The 17,280-nt window shown below is 45.6% G+C and overlaps 2 protein-coding genes across 2 annotated transcripts in view; both read right to left on the bottom strand.

Moving 5' to 3' along the window:
* LOC142295894 (oocyte zinc finger protein XlCOF8.4-like) overlaps positions 1-892 on the bottom strand; it is a 29,304-nt gene extending 28,412 nt beyond the window's left edge. The window contains exon 1 of the mRNA XM_075339012.1: positions 809-892. The gene's annotated coding sequence lies outside the window, so the exon portion shown is untranslated. The remainder of the gene's footprint in view (positions 1-808) is intronic.
* A 7,478-nt stretch (positions 893-8,370) lies between these two features.
* Positions 8,371-17,280, bottom strand: part of LOC142295903 (uncharacterized) — a 39,463-nt gene continuing 30,553 nt past the window's right edge. Inside the window, exon 7 of the mRNA XM_075339020.1 lies at positions 8,371-9,127. Within this exon, the coding sequence (XP_075195135.1) occupies positions 8,436-9,127 (692 nt within the window). The 3' untranslated portion in view covers positions 8,371-8,435. The remainder of the gene's footprint in view (positions 9,128-17,280) is intronic.

Raw genomic sequence — 17,280 nt, forward strand, 5'->3', positions numbered from 1 at the left:
TCAGCAGTGAGGGACACTCACTTCAGGAGACTCTCCCATCTCTTCCCGGATTTCAGCTCCATGAAGGAGGAAGAGAAAATATATATCCTGCTGGGGGAAGAAGAGAGCGCAGTGGAGATAGCAGCGCGGTATGTGAGCGAATGTCATAGACTCCGAGAAAGAGAACTATGATAAGCCATGGACTTCCATAGCCCCCCATCCCAGATGTGGCCCCCCAGACCCCACCATGGATATGCCCCAACCACCGTTACTACAGTCCCCACCCTGGATATGCCCCATCATAAGCCAGGGACTTCCATAGCCCCCATCCTAGAAGAGCCCCCACAGTCCCCACCTTGGATGTGCCCCATCATAAGCCATGGACTTCCATAGCCCCCATCCTAGAAGTGCCCCCACAGTCCCCACCCTGGATGTGCCCCATCATAAGCCATGGACTTCCATAGCCCCCATCCTAGAAGTGCCCCTACAGTCCCCACCCTGGATATGCCCCATCATAAGCCATGGACTTCCATAGCCCCCATCCTAGAAGTGCCCCCACAGTCCCCACCCTGGATGTGCCCCATCCATCCTTCCTACAGTCCCCACCCACCATCCCCACAGCCCCAGGCCCTAATGTACACTTGCTTTGGCAAAACTAACTTGTATTTGGTCCTGCCAATAAAGCTTTTTTGATTTGATTTTATAGATAGATATACATAGAGATATACTGTAGATAGATATATAGACATATGACACCGCACTGTATAACATATATAATCAATGGAATTTAAAATTCAAAGAAGAGAAGACCCTTAATTATAAGACTCACGTATCCGGAGAGATCACTGCTCTGCAGCTGGGACCTCCTGGGGGATACAGGACCTGCGCTGATGTCACAGTCATGTGATAATTTACAGACATGTTATTGGATACAGGACCTGCAGTGATGTCACAGTCATGTGATTAGTTACTGACATGTTATTGGATACAGGACCTGCAGTGATGTCACAGTCATGTGATCAGTTACAGACATGTTATTGGATACAGGACCTGCAGTGATGTCACAGTCATGTGATCAGTTACAGACATGTTATTGGATACAGGACCTGCGCTGATGTCACAGTCATGTGATAATTTACAGACATGTTATTGGATACAGGACCTGCAGTGATGTCACAGTCATGTGATTAGTTACTGACATGTTATTGGATACAGGACCTGCAGTGATGTCACAGTCATGTGATCAGTTACAGACATGTTATTGGATACAGGACCTGCGCTGATGTCACAGTCATGTGATAATTTACAGACATGTTATTGGATACAGGACCTGCGGTGATGTCACAGTCATGTGATCAGTTACACAGATGGGAGAAACTGAGGAAATGTTAGTGCCGATAGGACCTTTGATGACATCACATGGTCACATGACAGGAAGTGCCACTATACTCCTCCCCTTCTGTAACTGATCACATGACCATGACATCATCAGCACAGATGCTGCAGTCACTGGGATACATCGGAGACGCTTAGACGCCCTCTCTCCCCTCGGTGCAGCCGTGTATGAGGGACGTTTGGTCTCAGACTCATTTTTTTTTTTTAAATCATTTTTTCTATCTATTGACTAACACGGTACAAAGATATTATATTGCCCGAGTGATAACGCAGGAATGTCTTTACGTATCCTAGTAGTTGTGAAACAGGTTTTTTTGCACATCCGCCCTGTGTCACTGTATGTGGTGATAACTCTGGAGCGTCCGATTCCAAGATTGGGGGTTTTTTTTCTTGTTTGGGGTAAAACTATTAAAGTAGCAGAGAACTAGAAGAAATGAGCCACTTATCCAAATAATAGGGAAAAAAGCCAAAATATGAGGCTTAGATAGAACCTTTATCTAAAAGGTATTAAAACCCTATAGAGATAGGAATATAGCCAAAGCCGCTCTGGGCTAAATCACAAAATTATCAATTTGATAAAAAATTGGCCCTAAGCTAAGGAGTAGCATTGTCCTGCCCAGAGACGCCACCGCCGCAATAACAAAAATCAACACACACAACATAATTAGTGTTTTCTCTGACCCCAAAACAGACCGTGGTCCTTTCCTGTGGGTATAAACAAAGAAAGAGAAAAACACAATATAATAACTCAGATTCTATTGACAGCGGTCAACAAGCCCTGCGATCCCGATAGTCTACATTGGCAATACAAGTAAGGCTATGTTTGCACACGCAGAAGTTTTGTTTCTCCAGCGAAAAACGCACCTGTGGCCGAAAAAAAACACATTAAAAACACACATTTTTGCAGCGTTTTGGTGCGTTTTTGTCCCTGAGGTTTTTTTTTAACATTGTCAATGGAAAATTGCAGGGAAAAATGCAGGGATCTCCAGAAAAGAAGTGACACGCTGCTTATTTTTGCTACAGAAAAACTGCAGCAAAACCTGTAAGGAAAAAAGAAGCAACGTGCACACAGCAGTTCAGATTTCTCATAGACTTTGCTGGGGAAGGAAATGCATGACGTTTATGAACACAAACTGCACCAATTCTGCACCCAAAACCACAGGAAATCTGCGGCAAAAAACGCAGTGTGCACACAGGGCCTAAGAAAGATATTGAAGATTCTCACCGGATTAGTAGGGTGTGGGGAAGATCGGTGTCTCCTTCATAAGGTATCCAGGTGTCCGTGACGTCACTGACCCTATGCATCTCTAGGAAACCTATTGAAGCCTGTCACCCCAAAAGCGTCTGCCCTTACAAGAGCAGACCACAGCTCACCCTATTACTGAACCCTTAAATCTCTCTAACGCTGTCCAAACGCGTTTCATCGGCAAAGACTCATCAGGGAACATCAGTGCATGTAAGGCCGGTTTCAGACCACGTGTTTCAGGTACGTGTGACATCCGTTTTTAACACAGATGCTACACATACCCACGTTAATTTATGCTGTTACTCACATGGTCGTGTTTTCACATGGACCGTGTGACCCATCGTGGCCCCGCACATGCACACATCTGTTTTTTCTCCAGCAGCACAGGTATCACACGGATCGCACACTGATGATGTGATCCGTGTGACTTCAGTGTGACACATACTGGAGAATACACAGGTCTTTGAAATAAAAAGATTTTTTATATTCACCTGTAACCAGCGGTGCTGTCTCCCGCTACTGTACCCCGTCAATGCCCTGAGGAGCTGGAAGCAGGAGCAGTGTGTGTGTGTGTGTGTGTGTGTGTGTGTGCATTGCAGGGGCAGCTTCGCCGGTTACAGTATCCAGGAGGACAGCATCGCCAGTGACAGATGAGTATTCAGTAAGCAAGCCGTGTGTGAGCAGTGACGTCTAGGAGGTCATCAGAGTTCCCAATGAACTCTGATGAACTCGTGAAGCTATAGCATGGGTGTCATCGGGATGTCATCAGAGTTCATTGGGAACTCCAATGACCTCCTGGACGTCACTGCACACACTGCTTGCTGAATACTCACCTGTCCCCGCGATGCTCCAGCTTCCAGCTGCAAGGTGCAGTGAATAATCAATGAATATAATGAGTGGGGGTCAGAAGCGGGAGGTAGCAAAGCCGAAGAAAACAGCGCTTGATACAGGTAAATATAGAAAATCTTAATATTTCAAAGACGCGTGTTTTCTCCGATACATGTCACACTTATACAAACACAGATGTCACACGTATGACCATAACCATGCATGTGGCTTGTACCTGATTAAACACGGACATCTGAAACTGGCCTAAGGGTAAGAGGTTCTGCATCTTAGCTCCCACATAAAATGACCTGCGGGAGATTTTAGGGGTTCAGTAATAGGGTGGTGTGGTCTGCTCTTGTAAGGGCAGAAGCTTGTGGGGCGGCAGGTTCCAATGAGTTTCCTACCTTTTTTTATATCTATTGATGTAAACTTATAAGCTGATCTTGCATTCTGTTTTTGTATATGACTAATGATCGTGGTTATAGGATGATTTAGTATAGATTTTCGATTTATGAGTAGGTAGCTGTAGTACCCGGGCGTATGCCCGGGATAGTAACTGTCTCTCTGTCCCTCTCCCAGTCTCTGTCTGTGTGTCTCTCTGTCTGTATCTTTCCTTGTCTGTCTGTGTCTATGTCTCTGTCTGTTTGTATCTCTCTGTCTGCATTTGTATCAGTCTATTTCAACAGCCTTGCCACTCTGCCAATCCCTTCACTGGCTTCCCATCGCCCAACGACTCCAGTTCAAAACATTAACCATGACATACAAAGCCATCCACAACCTGTCTCCTCCTTACATCTGTGACCTAGTCTCCTGGTACTTACCTGCACGCAACCCCAGATCCTCACAAGATCTCCTTCTCTATTCCTCTCTTATCTCCTCTTCCCACAATGGCGTACAAGATTTCTCCCGTGCATCCCCCATACTCTGGAATGCTCTATCTCAGCATATCAGACTCTCCCCTACCGTGGAAAGCTTCAAGAGGAACCTGAAGACCCATCTCTTCCAGCAAGCCTACAACCTACAATAACCCTCAGTCCAGTACACCGCTGCGCAACCAGCTCTGTCCTCACCTATTGCACCATCACCCATTCCCTGTAGACTGTGAGCCCTCGCGGGCAGGGTCCTCTCTCCTCCTGTACCAGTCTGTTTTGTACTGTTAATGATCGTTGTACGTATACCCTCTTTCACTTGTAAAGCGCCATGGAATAAATGGCGCTATAATGCTAAATAATAAAATAATAATAATAATAATAATAGTACTACTGGTACCAGAAAATAACTTAGACTGCATGTGTAGATCTAAGGTTGTGGGTTGTATTAATCACCTAGGCAGGTTAACAATGCAATAATTTTTTTATTTCTTCCGTCCATGTGTCACGCTTGACGGACAGTCCTACAGTTTTCGGCTGTAGAACATCGCAGTGTTTGGCTACACAATCGGCTCTCTGACTTTCCCTTTTTGCCTGCTTGAGCTTTATCCCTTTCTCTTTAGGACCCTGCAAAGTTTTTCACCCCTTGAAGTGTTTTTCATCAGCACTTCCCTTGGTGTCTTTATATACCCTTAGTCTGTGCTTTTTATAGATCTAATACCCTTAAGAAGTCTTCAGTGCAAGTAATAAGCTTATATTCATCTGGAGAAACTTTATTGCTGTTCCCTTCCCTGAATCATCTGGAGATACGTTTTTTGTTCACTTTCCCCCTGTTTATTATCCCTGTGTGTTTTTTACAGCTTAGTGGGGTTGACTAAGCGCTCATCACAGCCATTCCCTACCTAGGGCCTATTTCAGTGTCAGCCAGGGTCAGGTATCCATCTTGGCGCATAGGTGTGGAACCTATCTATGGTGGTGAGGGAAGCCAGAGGCCAGCGGTAGGCTTGGTCAGGGGCCACCATCTCCCCCTTCCCTAGACACAGGGTTTTCCTTCCCTATCGCTTGGTCCTTCCCCGTGTGTATCACAACACCACAGTCTTACAGCTACTCCTGGTAGATGGCCAAAATGTAATGCCTCCAGTCTACGAGATCCCAAACTGGAACCAGCAGTTCCACTGCCCCCGTACCATGTGATACCCACTGTCTCTCAACTTTTGGTTGGCCCATAGCTTTTGTTTCTCCCGCGGTATAGTCTGCAGTCTTAGCCTATGCGCCTCCAGACGACAGATACCACAACTGCAACAGGTGTATCTAGCTCCAGCCAGCAACAGCAATCCTCATCCTCTTGTCAGCACCCTAAGTATCCCCAAGCTGCCACCCAGCATTGAGGACAGCCACTAGGAAACAACCCCTGCAAAACTAACAATGCTTTGTTGAAGATATTTCCTCAGTCTCACGCGCTCGCTGCCTGGGAGTAACTCTAGACTCTGATCTCTTTTTCAAGCCACACATCCAAGCCCTCGTCACCTCCTGCTGCCTTCAACTCAAAAATATTTCCCGGATTCGTACATTCCTTTCCCAAGAAGCTGCAAAAACCCTAGTGCATGTTCTTATTATCTCCCGCCTGGACTATTGCAACCTGCTGCTCTGTGGTCTCCATTCTCGCACCCCTACAATCTATTCTAAACTATGCTGCCCAAATAATCCACCTCTCCCCTTACTACTCCCTGACCTCTCCACTCTGCCAATCCCTTCACTGGCTTCCCATTACTCAAGGACTCCAGTTCAAAACCCTAACTATGACCTACAAACCCATCTACAACCTGTCTCCTCCATACATCTGTGACCTAGTCTCCCAATACCTACCTGGACGCAACCTCAGATCTTCACAGGATCTCCTTCTCTAATCTCCTTGCATCTCCTCTTCCCACAATCGCATCCAAGATTTCTCCCGTGCCTCCCCCATACTCTGGAATGCTCTGCCACAACATATCATACTCTCGCCTACCTTGACAAGCTACAAAAGGAACCTGAAGACCCACCCCTACAACCTGCAATAACCCTCAGTCCTTTAAAAAGCACCGCATAACCACCTCCACTCTCACTTACTGTATCCTCACCCATCCCTTGTAGACTGTGAGCCCTCAAGGGCAGGGACATCTCTCCTCCTGTAGACTGTGAGCCCTCGCGGGCAAGGTCCTCTCTCCTTGTAAACTGTGAGCCCTCGTGGGCAGGGTCCTCTCCTTCTGTAGGCTGTGAGCCCTTGTGGGCAGGGTCCTCTCTCCTCCTGTACAAGTATCTGCCTTGTTTTGTTTATGATAATTGTACTTGTCCCTATTATGTATACCCCTTTTCACATGTAATGCCCCATGGAATAAATGGTGCTATAATAATAAATAGTAATAATATTTTCCTGAGGTCGAGCCTCTCACCTGGATCTGCATGCCAGACCCCCTGTGGTGACAGCTCCATTGGGTATACAGTCCCAATCCACATAATGAGCCAAGTGGCTGGAAGAACAATGTTATAATTGAGGCCCCTGAGACACTAACAAGAGTAGTGGAATGATTACTTTACTTTATTTACCAATCTCATGCCTGGCCTTCTGTGTACCTTAAACTGACAAGCAAACAGATATCTAAATCAACACAACAATGAAAACAACAATGAGATCGACATAACCAGCGCTACGTGCTGGAAAAAGTTTGCATCCCTTAGGGCGGCTTTGCACGTTGCGACATTGCACGTGCGATGTCGATGGGGTCAAATTGAAAGTGACGCACATCCGGCGTCGCAGTCGATATCGCAACGTGCAAATCCTTTTTGATACGATGAACGAGCGCAAAAGCGTCGTTATCGTATCATCGCTGCAGCCTCCGACATTTCCATAATGCCAGTGCAGCGACAGGTGCGATGTTGTTCCTCGCTCCTGCGGCAGCACACATCGCTGTGTGTAAAGCTGCAGGAGCGAGGAACTTCACCTTACCTGCCGCCGGCTGCAATGAGAAGGACGGAGGTGGGCGGGATGTTTACATCCTCCTCATCTCCGCCCCTCCACTTCAATTGTCCGCCTGCCGTGTGACGTCGCTATGACGCCGCATGACCCGCCCCCTTAGGAAGGACGCGGGTCGCCGGCCAGAGGGACGTTGCACGGCAGGTATGTGCGTGTGAAACTGCCGTAGCGATAATAATCGCTACGGCAGCTTTCACTAGATATTGCACGTGCGACGGGGGCGGGACTATCGCTGCAGCATCGGTAACACATTGTTACCGATGTCGCAGCGTGCAAAGCCCGCCTTAGAGTCGTGGACTGCACTTTATATCCTTTGGTCCAATAGTCTTTGGTCCGTAGCCAGCTCCTCATACCCTACCACACAATTTAAAGGGGAATTAATCTGTCTTATGTTGCCTTTTAATTGAGGTTCAAGATTCCTGATTTTTTTATATTCTCTTTTAATAGATTGCAATCTATTTTGTCCTGGTTTCTGACATCAGTCTCAATGATCCAAGGGCTTACCCTGGCCTTCACTCTTAAACCCATATGCAGAGATCAGAACTTACACAAGGATCCCTGGGCTGGTGCCACAGAGTCAGTTTCTGACCAGTGGACCAAGCTGTTGGCAATAAAGGTCATCACGCAAGGTTGATACTAAGAAGTCACATCAAGGACAAAAGTATAACACAAGTAGATAATCAAAATACAAGCTGAGGACCGAAAATGAGATAAATCAGAACACATAACAGGCAGAACTTGTTGACTGGCAGTGAAAGTCAGAGGCCCAATGGCATGAATAGCAGACAATCCTGCACAGGGCTCTCAAGGAGTAGTCAAAACCAGACAAGAATTAACCCCATGGCTCCATAATTTAGCAAAACCAAAGGTCTCAGGAATAAAACAGGACCTTCGCAGTCATGCATGACAAACAATGAAGGCATATCACCACTGAAGCAGAAATAAAGGGATCAGGAACCATCACGGATGTTATGACACTAATACAAAAGACCGGCACTTAGTTGAGTTGAAGATTTTTTTTTGCTTATTTACATAATGGAGGTACACATCACATAGTTCCACACCTGAGACATTTCCTCTAATCTGAACACTAACATGACTTGTCCTATTTATGAGTGCTAAGATGTTTAAGAAAAGTTGATTTATAGCTAAAACGTTTCCCACATTCTAAACATGAAAATGGCTTCTCCCCTGTGTGAGTTATTTGATGTTTAACAAGAGTCGATTTGTCGCTAAAACATTTCCCACATTGAGCACACGAAAATGGCTTCTCCCCTGTGTGAGTTATCAGATGTTTAAGAAGATCTGATTTGTAGACAAAACATTTCTCACATTGTGAACATGAATATGGCTTCTCCCCTGTGTGAGTACTCAGATGATAGGCAAGACCCGATCTGTGGCCAAAACATTTCCCACATACCAAACATGAGTATGGCTTCTCCCCTGTGTGAGTTCTCTGATGTTTAACAAGATTTGATTTCTGGACAAAGCATTTCCCACATTCTGAACATGAAAACGGTTTCTCCCCTATGTGCGTTCTTAGATGTCCCACAAGATGTTGTTTCTGACTAAAACATTTCCCACATTCAAGACATGAAAATGGCTTCTCTCCAGTATGAGTTCTTTGATGGTCAATGAGACCCGATTTATCGGTAAAACATTTCCCACATTCTGAACATGAATATGGTCTCTCTCCTGTGTGAGTTCTTAGATGTCCCTTAAGATTTGGTTTCCGACTGAAACATTTCCCACATTCAGGGCATAAATAAGGCTTTTCCCCTGTGTGAAATCTCATATGTTCCATAAGATTTGATTTCTGACTAAAATATTTCCCACATACTGAACATGGAAACATCCTTTCGTTTTTGGGAATGCTCTCATGCAAAGACGGTGACCTGAGACCAGAAGTGTCTGTAGAGAGATCTCTGCTCTGATGGACCATGTGTACATTGGAAAACACTGAAAACGTTTGTCTGGCATTGTTATCTTCTACTTCATAATAAGGAGACAAATAGTGATGTCCATAGGAGGCTCTTGTCTCAGTTTCACCTGGAAAAAAAAGAAACACAACATTCTTATTTTTATCAAATACCGTACTTTTTGTTTTATAAGACACACCAAATTATAAAATGCACCCCAAATTTAGAGGAAAAAAAGGGGTCCATTTTATAATCCGTTGTTTCCTTCTCAGAGGGGGGGCGGGAGCGGTTGTGGAGCGGGTTCATAGGAGCCAGGGGCAGCGGGTGTCCCAGATGCTCGCTGTGGTCACTGTGAGGCAGGAGGAGCATCCAGAAGCTGCCAGCAAAGCAGGCTTCAAAGAAATGACACCTGGAGTCGGTGCATGCACAGATGTAGCTCTCCGCTCAATGACAAGCCGAGATCTCATCCGCGCACATGCCACAGCCGGGTGCCATTTTGCCTTACATCTGCTGCAGGGAATCAATGGCCTGGAGGAGGTGGCCTGTGCACAGATGAGATCTTGAGATGAGAGCTCCATCTGCACATGCGTCGACTCTGGGAAACATTATGTGAACCCCACACTGCTGAAATTTTCAGAATGCCCCTGCCACAAAGTCCGCAGCTCAGTGCCCAACACTGCACCCAGAACGGCCCATAGCGCAGCGCCCATCACAGCCCGACGCCCGCAGTAAGCCTGCAGCAGAACCCGTGGCCCGCAGCATCACCCCTGCCTCCTGTAAACCCTCTCCGCCACCCCCAGTAAGCTACATTCGTATTATAAGACGCACCCCTCCTTTTCCTCCCAAATTTTTGGGAGGAAAAGTGCATCTTTTAATCAAAAAAAAAAAATGTAATTAAAAAGTCTGATTAAGAAAATAGCATATAAGCAAGAAAACAAAGTCCAAGATCAGTTAGTATATCGCAAATGTATGTGTAAAAGTGAAGAAAGACCACGGAAAACATCTGTGTTTATAAATTCTTTGTCTGCAGAGATCCTAAACTAAAATCCATTGTAGAGATAGCGACAGATCTTTCTATCCAAACCATACCATATAAGATGTCAAAACGTCAACAAAAAAACTTAAAAATTAAAGAAATCCCATAGTGTAGGCAGCGGGGTACGTTGAATATGGATTATGATGGTAGCAGATTCCATTGTTTCACAGTTCTACCTGTAAAAATATCTTTCTTATACAGATGTCCAAATCCGATGGATCACTCGTCCTGTGTCATTACGGACCACAGAGCGGCCTGCGCTCGATCCACATTGATACTACTATTCCAGTATAACTAAGAAGTTTGTTATTCTTTACTGCCCCAATACTCTTTTTGTCCAGGCATATCCTTTGGGCAGCAGGGTAGCTCAGTAGTTAGCATTGTTGCTTTGCAGCGCTGGAGTCCTGGGTTGAAATCCCAACAAAGAAAACATCTGCAAGGAGTTTGTCTGTTCTCCCTCAGTTTGCCTAGACGTTCTTCTGGAGTGTTCCACACTCCAAAGACATATTGATAGGGAATTTAGGTTATAAGCCCCAATCGGGGAAAATTAATGACTGTCACGAGTGTATTGCGTCTACTAAGATTAGTCAGAAACTTATCACAGCTGCAGCAGCTTGTCATTACGCCCTTTCACTATATTTACCCACTCCAGGCTTTACTCCATGCCAGTGATAGAATTTCTATACTGACCACTTTGAAGAGTCAGTCTCTGGAAAAGCTGAAGTGTCATTTTAGTTGCACCTGAGAAGTTTCCTGCTGAAGAAATTTAGGTTTGCTATTAGTTGTGTCTTTCCTCATCCATTTGTTTTACCTTCCATATGTTATTTTATTGTAGCAGTGGGACTAGTGTCATGTTGCCCTACTTACTAGTCAAGGTAAGTTCAGGGTAAGCAAGGGCCTAGGCATGTGACAGTGCACTGGGGGAAGGAGCCATCGAGGGACGTTAGGGAGTGGAGGGATCAGCCACAGGTGAGTGTGTGATAGTGACCCCTCTCCCTATCACCAGAGCCTTACTTAAACATCTACCCTAGTTTTCCCTCTGTGCCCCAGCATGACAATGAGACTACACCAGCCCCAGATATCAGGCTGAGGATTATACACATTTATTGCTCTTTTAGTTTTGATATCTCACCTGTTTTTTACACAGTATTGGTTTCAATAAATTGTAGTTCTCTTTTATTTCTTTTTTTGTATCCCCCATCTCCCTTTCCCTCCCATTCTTTCTCTTTCCGCCCTCTTTACATTTCTCTAGCATGCACATGATTATTTGGTTTATCTGAGAGATAATGTGTTGCGAGTGAGGTTCAGACTTTAGACGAAGAAATCCAAAGATTGTGAAATCGTTAGGATCATTCTTTTATGGTTGTTTTCTCTAGCGAACTATTAAGGGGTACTTCTCACATAGCGAGATCGCTGCTGAGTCACGTTTTTTGTGACATACCAGTGACCTCATCAGCGACCTCGCTGTGTGTGACACTGAGCAGCGATCTGGCCCCTGCTGTGAAATCGCTGCTCGTTACACACAGTGCTGGTTCATTTTTTGGACGTTGCTCTCTCGCTGTGAAGCACACATCGCTGTGTTTGATAACGAGAGAGCAACGATCTGAATGTGCAGGGAGCAGAAGCCGGCTTCTGACAGCTGCGGACGCTGGTAACCAAGGTACACATCGGGTAACCAAGCGAAACGCTTTGCTTGGTTACCCGATATTTACCTTGATTACTAGTGTACGCCGCTCTCAGGCTGCCAGTACCGGCTCCCTGCTCCCTGCACATGTAGCCAGAGTACACATCGGGTAAATAATCAAAGCGGTTTGCTTATTAACCCGATGTGTACTCAGGGAGCCAGCGCTAAGCGGTGTGCGCTGGTAACCAAGGTAAATATCGGGTAATCAAGCGAAGGGCTTTGCTTGGTTACCCGATATTTGCCTTAGTTACCAAGCGCAGCATCGCTTCCACGCGTCGCTGGTAGCTGGTCACTGGTCGGTGGTGAGATCTGCCTGATTGACAGCTCACCAGCGACCATGTAGCGACGCACCAGCGATCCTGACCAGGTCATATCGTGGTCGGAATCTCTGGTACGTCGTTTAGTGAGACGGTACCCTAAGTTTAGCAGTGGCTGTTTTCTCAGGGTTGTAAGTCATGGTGCTTTTAGGTATATTGACATCTGCAAAACTGGTAGGCAGGAATCTTGATGGTTTTGTATGTAATGACTGGATATTAGTTCATGGAAATTGTACAATTCTTCTTTATATAAAGCTCATAATGGCATCTGAGCAGCCTGCATACCTGTCATTGCCTCACTAGACAATATACTTAGCAGAAATATACTGGGACCATCAAATGTGCCAAAGAATCCTCAAGGCTAGGCAAGGGCTATGTGACCAAGAAGAAGAGGGATGGCGTCTGTGTCAGATGATATGGCCTCCATTCTGTCACGGGTGACAGTCATGTGGTTTCTGGCAATAGATGGTCACAGTGTTTAGCTGCGCAGAATACTCCCTGACTTTCCATTGTTCCTGCTGTCAGTATTCATTGGTATAGGTAGTTTTCCTGCTGGATTCATCTCTCCCCCTTTTGAACCCAGCAGGAGCTCACCTTCCACCCCGCTGCTGATTATTAGTATTCCCTTGGTGTTTATATACCCCTTCCTTCTTTTGGACTGGTGCTGGTGATATTATTCAGTTCCTTCGAGCCGAGATTACAAGTAGGAGGCTTGTACTCCTCTGTGGTGTCGTTGTTGAAAACTCTCCTGAACCACTACTTGAGTCATCTAATGATAAGTAGTTCATGCTTCTCCACCTGTGTGTCCAGCTTGTGTTGTCTATAGTGATTAGTGGTGTTGATGAAGAGCTCATCACATCCGTTCCCTATTTAGGGCCTAGCACTAGGGATACCTAGGGTTAGGTGTCCTGCTCGGCACATACTGTAGGTGTAGAACCTATCTAGGGGGGTGAGGGACCACAGGAACCAGCAGTAGGTTTGGTCAGGAGTCACCATCTTCCCTTTCCCTAGACACAGGGTTTCCCTTCCCGTTTTCCGTGCGCTTGGTACTCCCCCGTAACCTAGTGTGACACATAATATCACCTGACATCAACCCAATTGGAATGGTTTTGGTAGAGTTGGACACAACAGCCAACAACTGCTCAGCACCTCTGAGAGCTCCTTCCAGACAGTTGGATGCCATTCAAGGTGATGACATGATGAAGCTGATAGAGAGAATATCAAAGGGGTGTAAAGCTGTCATCAGAGTAAAGGGGGGCACAGTGAGGGATGTAAGGTGTAAGACATTCTGGTTTGTGATTTTTTACTCCTTGTTTCCATATGTGTTACTCTGCGGTTTTGCAGCCTTCCGTCTGACTCAACAACGTGCACATTCCAATAATAACAACAAGGAACGTCCAAACTTTTGACTGGTCCTGTATCTTCCGTATTGTATCACATTGTATGTGTCGGGGAATATGATGGAATATTATGGCACTAAGGATATTCACAGTAGAATAATATTTACGAGCGACTCTTACCAGTCTCTAACACTGACGTGAAGTTTTCCAGTCCTGACATCGTTCCACTAGAACATTCCTGCAAGAATTCCACAAGAAAGATAAAAAAAGACATGGAAGCCCGGCTTATCTTATTTCCAGGTAAAGATCATATACCAAACTGTATGAAAATGAGAAGGAAATCCACAAGTGGTGATCAGAGAATAATATCCAACCTCATCAGTTACACATCAGCAGAAATGTTCCTGGTAAGTCTCTGTGTGGAATGATCTCGGTGTATCGCGCTCAGTATCATCAGCTCTTAGATTTTCCATTATTGTCACCACTTATACTGTAAAAAAGCCTTTCATTACCACTGAAGATTGCACCTTCATTCCTTCAGCTCCTATCATGTCCTCTCCCAAGGGGAAGCAAAAGGATAACAATGTTTTGAATTTTTGGCTTTAAGGGGTGCTTCACACACAGCGAGCTCGCTGCCGAGATCACTGCTGAGTCACGTTTTTTGTGACGCAGCACTGACCTCATTAGCGATCTCGCTGTGTGTGACACTGAGCAGCGATCTGGCCCCTGCTGCGAGATCGCTGCTCGTTACACACAGCCCTGGTTCGTTTTCTTCAAAGGCGCTCTCCCACTGTGACACACAGATCGCTGTGTGTGACAGCGAGAGAGCGACAAATGAAGCGAGCAGGGAGCAGGAGCCGGCATCTGGCAGCTGCAGTAAGCTGTAACCAAGATAAACATCGGGTAACCAAGATGGTTACCCGATATTTACCTTAGTTACCAGCCTCCGCAGCTCTCACGCTGCCTGTGCTGCCGGCTCCGGCTCTCTGCACATGTAGCTGCATTACACATCGGGTTAATTAACCCGATGTGTACTGTAGCTAGGAGAGCAAGGAGCCAGCGCTAAGCAGTGTGCGCGGCTCCCTGCTCTCTGCACATGTAGCTGCATTACACATCGGGTTAATTAACCCGATGTGTACTGTAGCTAGGAGAGCAAAGCTAAGCGGTGTGCGCTGGTAACTAATGTAAACATCGGGTAACCATACCCGATGTTTACCTTAGTTACCAGTGTCCGCAGCTTCCAGACGCCGGCTCCGTGCAAGCGCAGCGTCGCTTGCACGTCGCTGCTGGCTGGGGGCTGGTCACTGGTCGCTGGTGAGATCTGCCTGTTTGACAGCTCACCAGCGACCATGTAGTGATACAGCAGCGATCCTGACCAGGTCAGATCGCTGGTCGGATCGCTGCTGCATCGCTAAAGTGTGAAGGTACCCTTAGGCTCCATATCTCACCATCCTCTACAGCTGTGAGCATAAGACGACCTTCACTTTATAGACAATTAGCTGTCCTACACAGGAGTTTCCCAGGATAGTAACTGTCTCTCTCCCAGTCTCTGTCTGTCTCTTCCACTTTATGTCTCTTCCCCTGTGTCTGCCTTTTTCCCCTGTCTGTCTCTGTCTGTTTGTCTCTGTCTCTTTCCCTGTCTGCCTCTATCTGTCTCTTTCTCTGTCTGTCTGCCTTTTTTCCCTGTCTATCTCTGTCTGTTTGTCTCTTTCCCTGTCTGCCTCTGTCAGTCTGTCTCTTTCCATGTGTGTCTTTTTGTCTGTCTCTTTCTGTCTGTCTGGCTTTTTTTTTTTCCTATCTGTCTCTGTCTCTTTTCCGGTCTCTCTGTGCCTGTCTCTCAGTCTCTATCCATCTCCCCACTGACATCATATTACCTCACACATAAGCTTCTTATACTAACAATTTCCTTTGTTCCTATAGCAACCAATCACAACTGCTATTAATAGCCTGTAGCTTGCAGCTCCATTCACTTTAATGGAGGCAGGTTTTTTGGAGAGTAACTGTAAAGCGCGGGGTTAAATTTTCCTGTCAAAACATAGTCTATGACGTTCCCTGAGTCACATGAGGCATCTGTGCAAAATTTTGTGATTGCAAATGCGATGGTACGGATTCCTTTAGCGGACATACACACATATATATATACACACACACACACACACACACACACACACACACATACACACACATACACACACACACATACACACATACATACACTCAGCTTTATATATTAGATCATCTTGGCTTCTCATACATTAATGTGACTTGCAGCTATTTAACATATGATTAGTTATGCAGATTCTTCTCATCTCACTGCATTGTTACTGTTTTGCTCCTGGTGGTGGAATAATCTTTTTCTTCCTGTATACTACAAATTACAACCTATTTTCACATTTCCTAATAGCTCAGTGTGTTATTAGGTTGATTCCCAAGTGAAAGGTCACTAGGTCAAATCAAGGAGCCATGAAGAAAATTTCCCAAGAAAAGAGAAACCGCATCATCCAGCGGTGATGCTTTAAAACAGGGGAACAGGAAGCTGACTTTGAGGTATGGCTGGACTCCTAATAGAGAAGGCAAAAATGGTAAATTACCATCTTGGCTGTCCTTGATCAAACACAGTGTATGCGGTAAAAGAACGACTGACAGTGCCTCCTCCTCCGGACCCAGCAGTCCTGATTGCCAAGTCCTGGAAAGAAGCAGGAGCTGCTCGGTTCTAAATGCTGTGTCTATCCCACAAACCCACATACATAGTACATAAAAATAATTGCTATGGAGAGTAAAAATTGAAAATGTCATGATTATTCTATATGGTCATAACCCGCAAATTGCAAAAAAAGCTGAAAAGACTATTTGAATATCCAAACTAGTAGAAATATTTAAGATCTTAAAACCCCATGTACAGAAAAAAAATAAAATGTGCTTGATCGTTAATTGGTTAAGATGATGATTTGGCTTATAAATTCCACAGATCTCAATGTGATTGAATATTTACATGTAAGAGACCAGGATCTGATCTGCAGTTCTCCGCAGCGGCTGCTAAAGATTGAACAGATCTGTGATATTCTGGCCCCATTCAATCTTTATATCCCGCCACCACCAGAGAAAATGACAGCAGATCACTGGAAGTGCCGACTCTTGGACCCCCACAGATCTGATGTTGAACTTAGCGATACATCATCAATATTATATTATATCTGCGGACAACCCCTATAGAGCAACTGGTCTTCAAGGACCAACAACAGTGCACGTTTTCAGTATTTCCTTAGAATTACGCAGGTGTTGGAATCCTGAAAACATCACTGATGGTAGTCCTTGATGACTGGAGTTGGTGAACACTGCTATGGAGGATCTGTAGAAATCTCACCTCATCCACCTGATGATCCCGGGGGACATCTTCCTCCTTTATTGGCCGATCCTGGGAATATAGAGGACGGGGACTTCTCTCCGGGGGATTTCTCTGACTGGATCCATCTGTAGGAAATAACGGCAGTGATGAATACATTGTCTGTATGTGATGAGCAGATGATGGGGAATCTAGACGACTCTCAGCCCTGTCCTCTCCTCTACAGCCCAGGACGCTCTCCTCTTACCCGGGGATGTGATGGACGGGGGATCCTCCATCATGACCTCCTTGTACAGATCCTTGTGTCCTTC

Source organism: Anomaloglossus baeobatrachus, chromosome 3 (genome assembly GCF_048569485.1).
Source record: "Anomaloglossus baeobatrachus isolate aAnoBae1 chromosome 3, aAnoBae1.hap1, whole genome shotgun sequence".
Classification (NCBI taxonomy): domain Eukaryota; kingdom Metazoa; phylum Chordata; class Amphibia; order Anura; family Aromobatidae; genus Anomaloglossus; species Anomaloglossus baeobatrachus.